A 6,291-nucleotide genomic window follows, 5' to 3' on the forward strand; every position below is an offset into this window, starting at 1 on the left:
ATTTTTGTTATTTACTTTAGGTTGGGCACAAGTGAAGTTCGACGCTTGAACAGGGCCTTTAACAATCAACAGAGAAAATAATTAAGTCGATGAACAAAACAAGTTTTTCACTAGGTCTTTCACTGCTTGCCTTACTTCTCTGATCTTCCAACAGTAAAGGATTGGGTTTAATGAAGAGTTTAGAAAAACGAGTGTCACTGAATATGTCCTAGCAACAATAAGTGATGGCGATAGCCCACTTCGAAGGATCAAAATCTCCACTATGCCATGTGGTGTATAACAAAAAACCAGCATTAACTGCACCCACAGTGCACTGGACACTGTCTTTCTGTATCGAGTGATGTTTCTTGCAGATATCTGGCTTGTTTGCCCTTGATTAATTTGGCCATGTGCTTGAACTTGGTTTTGACGAAGAGCAAGGAAAATCTTTGTGTAAGAGATCATTGAGGTGACAAGACACAGTGCTATAACAATGTACCCAAACCACAAGGTAATACGGTTATTCCAAATATACACTATTGAACCGATAGTAGACACAACTAAAGAAAGAGCGACGGTTAGATAGATTCGCTTCAAAGTCACAACTTGCCTGTATCTGAGCCTTAACAACAAGGCGAAAAGTCTGTCCACGCTTATTGCAGTCAGAGTAAATAACGACACACAGGCCAAAGCGTAGCCTATGATATGAAATGCATCAAATGCGTGGCGACAAATGGCCCAACGCTCGTTCAACACAGATGTAAAATAAGTAACAAAAACAGGTTCCACAATGAGACCAACACAAAGATCAGTTATCGCTAAGCAGCGAAACAAAAGCTTAGACGGTGGATGAAGCGAAGCCTCCCTGTGAAAGGCAAGTAGGATCAGGCTGTTCCCCATGATCGCAGTAATGGCGAGAAAAGTGTGTATCACTGAAAACATTAACAGGTGGTTGTATAATCCCCCAGTTGATTCTTTTGAACAATACAGCTCGGCGAATGACTTTTTCGTTGCATTGTCCGTTAGGTTTGTTACCGCCATGTTTAATATTGAGAATTGTAATTGAGTCAAGCTGAATTCAAAACGAACCTTCTGAGCTGGTGGCCAAATTCTTGTTATTTAAATCGCAAGCATGGTAAATGAAATGTGTCAAACTTATGAATTATATATGCAGTAGCTAAAAAGGAGTTTGCAATATCGTGCGAGGTTGTTTGAACTTAATCTTAGGATTTTTTAATTGAAAACTAACAATTCGACAGCAAAGCCATTTTTCTTAGTACATGACATGAGTTGAAACATCATTTGGCACACTTAACACAATGGAACCACTGGTCTACAGTTTGCTTGCATCTTAAACCTTAATGGAAAAAACGGATATAAAACAGCAAGGCTTTATAGCTCAAGGGGAACTTTCAATTAGCGTTTAAGCAAATAATGCTTATCTTCTGTCACACCTATACACACATTTGGAAGGAAAAATAAAATTATTTTGTAGCGTTTTACCGGTCAATAATTGAAATAAACTTTTTCTGTTCAACTTCAATTATCAAATAAAACTTCTTAACCGTAATTAAAAACATGAAGGTGGTATCAAAATTAACATTTAAAAATACGATTCGGATTCATCCACATGCGTCATCTGTTTGACATAGAGTGATGTTCTATATATTTCTCGTATTTATTTAACATGACAAGCTTATATCTTTATTAAAAACAATACACCAACCAAGGTGAGGGAAAGATTAATAAATTTTGCCATGAGAGAAAAGCAAAAATATTACATTTATATATATATATATATATATTTTTTTTTTTTTTTTTTTTTTTCTTTTCTGAAGCATCTCAGCTGGTGGGAATCCTAAATCCTTGAATTTGATTGGCTAATTGCACTCGCGTGTCCGGTGCAGCTTTTTCCTATCCTATTCGTATTTCCGGAAACCACGGTTAATTATGGTCATCAAATCATTATACTCCGATAAGAAACGTTGGAAATTTCCTCTTGAAATTAAAATTTTTGCTCACTTGACGTTGTAAAAACCATTACCGGCTGATAATTTCAGGAGAAATAGAACGAAAGTTAAACCGAATAGGTGCATTTAAACTAATATTTAGGCAATAAATGCAAGGAAACGGTGGTTTGTTTCAGTAATATTTCGATATAATTCTATATCATCGTCAGACTAGGTGAACACGCGCTCACGGATAAAGAAAGTGCTATATACAAACATCTTCGACAGTGTGATAATATCCAACACATTCAAGGCCTGTATAATTTACCAGACATTTTCTTCAATAAGACCGGCCCACCTTCTACGACCACCAAAGAATTTATTACCGAAACAGTGCGTAGCAACAGAAAGATAATTGACAGTGACGACAATTGAAACCTCCTTCTATACAAAGAAGCCTATCACATAAAACGTTCATCGCCATCCTTGAACAATGGCTTGAAGGCCAGCAGAGAACTCTGCTTATTCTCATGACAGTTTTTCTCTTTTTGTTTTGTACTTATTTCATTCTCACGTGCCTATTGATGCTAATTTCCACCCTTTTAGTATTTAAACTTTAGCTACCGCATTGTCACCTAGTCTGACGATGATATAGAATTATATCGAAATATTACTGAAACAAACCACCGTTTCCCTGCATTTATTGCCTAAATATTAGTCTAAATGCACTTATTCGGTTTAACTTTCGTTCTATTGACGTTGTAAACAAAAAAGAAAATCAGCAACAGAATAAAAGGGCTGGTTATTCCCCAAACGGCGAGTATTCGTGTGATTTTGTTGACAAAACATTGCTGGCTTGCTGTATTGCAATATATTCTTTTTCTTGAGGTGTTGACTTGCCGATTAACTTAATGCTTCTAACCTTGGGCAACCAATTATTGACAGGGTATTTTTTCAGGAATGGAAGATCTCTTATTAAAACGACGAAAAATTACTTTTCTTATGAAAACTTTCATGTTAATATTTTAAATTTTCCTCGATCACCAGTTCAAGGTTTACAATTTTTTTCGTAAAAAAATGTTCAAGTCGAGATAAAATATAGTTTGGAAGCAAGCAAAAGGGATGTAAAAACGATTGTGAAAGTGTCAACTCGAGAGAACATTGCCTTGTCTTGAACGAGAGTTTTGAAAATGTACCAATTTGCATAATTTCAATCGGGCCATCGTGCACGTTGAGGCCGATTTCGAACTTTCCTAATTTTTGCCGAAAAAAAAATTCGCTGGAACTTTTGAATATTATTTTTGAAAATAGTTCACCAAAAGGGTCTTTTGGGGCAAATAAAAAAAAATTCGAATTTTCGCTTCTGTCGCCGTATTCTCGAAAGTTACTGACAACGGCTCTTAATAAAGCAATTTCTCCGTGGAACTCTATGCATAATTATACCAGAGCGATACCTTAAAAAAAACCCACTAAAACTAAAAAAAAAAATAAAACAGCCGAAAATTGAAGTTCTTGTAAAATAGAAAACTTGGGTTTAAGTACCTTTTGGTAGAGATCCACTTGTAAATAGGCTGTTTAAAAAATGTGTTAAAACGTTGAATTACTTGCAAAATAGAGTGGTTGGTTTTAAGTAGGTATTTAGATCCTTAGTGAAGAGATGGTTTAAAAAGACAAAATTTTAAAAGGAAAGTATGAGACTTAGCACTCCACAATCTGGTACTCAACCGACTAGGCTAACCAGAAGGCAGAATATAAGATAGAAGAGGAACTGGATAGATACTTACTATTATTTAATACGGAAAAAGCCCAAACAAGTAATTCGTATATTCGTGCTGCACACAATCTCGTACCCAGAGTCTTCAGGCTTTTTGGTCAGCGGGGCAACGCCGGGAAGACTCTGGCGACATCGAAAAAATTCAATTTTTTTGATTGGCTGTTCCGTAACGGTTTCCATTGTTTTACCGCAGAAATCCTGCGGTAATAAAATTCGATGTCCCCAGAGTCTTCCCGGCGTTGCCCCGCTGACCAAAAAGCCTGAAGACTCTGGGTACGAGATTGTGCTGCACAAAAATATGACCTTTCGTCTTTCCTGTGAAAGGTTATGTATCGAAATATTCGAAATAATCAATATCATCAATATCGACGTTGGAACGCGAACCTTTTCAAACGAGGCATTGACACTGACGACAACTGCCGTTCAGGCTGTCCAAACGTGTGTCAAAGTTATCAACTTAAAGGCCTCCACGGGACGTCACTCATCCAGAATATCATAATTTATTTACCGTACCGACTTCATGAAAATAAAAGTTTTACGGCAGAGGTGAACAGTTTTCCTCCTCAAATTATCAGGTTATAAATAAATGTTAAGCTCAATACACTCACTACTTTATTAAAATGCAAAAAATGTTCAATTTTCTTTGTAACATAACGCGCCTGCTTCCCTGTCTAATTCCTATTGGCGTTATCCTGGTACATTTCTCAACCTACACACGGCCGTGTGTCCATAAGACGAATTCTGCAAATCAGACAAACACGGGTTTCTGTCGCTTATTTTATACAATGTTTCCCGAAAAATGGAGCAAAATAGTGAAGAATTATCGAACTTTTGTCTTGAAATCGAGCCTTCTCCAACTGTAAGTATACCGTGCACAACGTAGCATCGCGATGAATCGAGTACTTAAACATTATGTCTGCTTGGAAGCCCGTTTGTCAACATTTTCATTAGCTTTAAACTAATACAAAGAAGCAAATTTTCATTGACAATTTCAGATGAAACATTCTAGTTCCGACTATACCATTACATGTGACCATCGTGGCGTGTTTTTGACAAGCCAGTAAGAACCTTTGTTTTTTTTGTAAGGCACATTGAAAGAATGTTGTAATCAATTACAAATAAGACCTCATTTCCTCACATTTCGTTGTTGTCACTATGTTATAAATTAAAGAATGGGCTCATTCTTTTAGCTGCGCGTATATCGAGTTATGGATGCACTTGGGAAGTTTGGAGAGCACTCAACAAGCTAGAGTTGCCCTCGGCTACGCCTCGAGCAACTCTTACGCTTCTCTCGTGCTCTTCAAACTTCCCACGTGCACCCATAACACGAACCAATTCTTAAACACCACAAAACCCATTTCACTCACCACATTCTCAAAAAAACATGACTTGAGCGTACCCGTTGTCAAAAATTCAGGTAGATATATATCATAAGAATTGACTTCGTTAACAATAAAGTTCTCCGACTTACTGCTATTCTTACTTCTCTGATCTTCCAACAGGCAAAAATACATGGTGTTTCACTGTTATTATTTACTGTTTACGTGTGTTAAACACGCCAAAAGCCTAAGAATTTGACTGTGTCTTTAACTGCTTCCCTCACTTCTTTGATCTTCCAGCAGTAAAGAATTGGGTTTAATGACGAGTTTAGGAGAATTAATGTCCCTGTAAATAGCCTGGCAACTGTAATGGATGTTGACAGCCCTCCTCGAGGGGACAAAACCACCACTATAGCGTACGGTAGATAACAAACAACCAACGCTAACTGTACCCATAGTGCACTGAACACTGTCTTTCTGTATCGCGCTTGGTTCAAACGAGCTGTTTGGCTTGGCGGTCCTCGATCAACGCGATTTGCTTGAACTTTGTTTTTCCGAAGAGTAAGAAAAATTTTTGCGTACGAAAAGACTGAGGTGACTACACACAGTGATATAAATGTACAGCTGCCATACCATAAGATCGAAGGGTTGCTCCATAACGACATTGTTGAACCGAAAATTGACGAAACCCAAGAAAGAGTGACTGCCAGAAAAGTCCGCTTCAAAGTTACAACTTGTCTGTATCTGAGTCCTAACAACAGGGCGAGAAGTCTGTCCACGCTTATTTTAGTTAATGTAAACAAAGACGCTGAGCTCAAAATATGGCTTGAAATTTGAAAGGCAGTATATATATGGCGACAAATATTCTGCTTGATCAACATCGATATAAAATAAGCAACATAAAGAGGCTCTGCAGTGATACCAACACAAAGATCAGTTACTGCTAAACTTCGAAGCAAGAGTTTAGAAGGCGGATGAAGTGAGGACTCCTTGTGAAGGGCAACTAGGATCAGAGTATTCCCCAAAAATGCGGCAATGGACAGAAAGCTGTTTACCACTGACAGAAATATAAGCTGGTTGTGTATTCCTCCAGTTAATTCTGTTGAACAAAACATGTATTCCGATGATTTTCGTGTTACATCCCCAGTAAAGTTTCTTATCGCCATGCTTAGAAGTGCAATACAACAAGAGCTCAATTTCTGGTGAGGTTAATTCCTGACTGCGGAAGTTTTATTTCATAAATATGTATATCAATTAGCTGCATCAAATA

The 6,291-nt window shown here is 37.5% G+C and overlaps 1 protein-coding gene across 1 annotated transcript; it reads right to left on the reverse strand.

Annotated features, from left to right (window-relative positions):
- Window positions 1-81: 81 nt before the first annotated feature.
- LOC146485405 (melanocyte-stimulating hormone receptor-like) lies at window positions 82-1,020 on the reverse strand. Its single transcript, XM_085103234.1, has one exon. It carries the CDS (start codon window positions 1,018-1,020, stop codon window positions 82-84), a length of 939 nt encoding a protein of 312 aa, XP_084959360.1.
- Window positions 1,021-6,291: the final 5,271 nt, after the last annotated feature.

This window comes from Pavona decussata, unplaced genomic scaffold, assembly GCF_977016875.1.
Source record: "Pavona decussata unplaced genomic scaffold, jaPavDecu1.1 SCAFFOLD_26, whole genome shotgun sequence".
Classification (NCBI taxonomy): domain Eukaryota; kingdom Metazoa; phylum Cnidaria; class Anthozoa; order Scleractinia; family Agariciidae; genus Pavona; species Pavona decussata.

What these genes read in the sequence shown, in the direction of transcription:
- LOC146485405 (XM_085103234.1), bottom strand. Translation starts at nt 1,020, where the DNA reads ATGGCGGTAACAAACCTAACGGACAATGCAACGAAAAAGTCATTCGCC.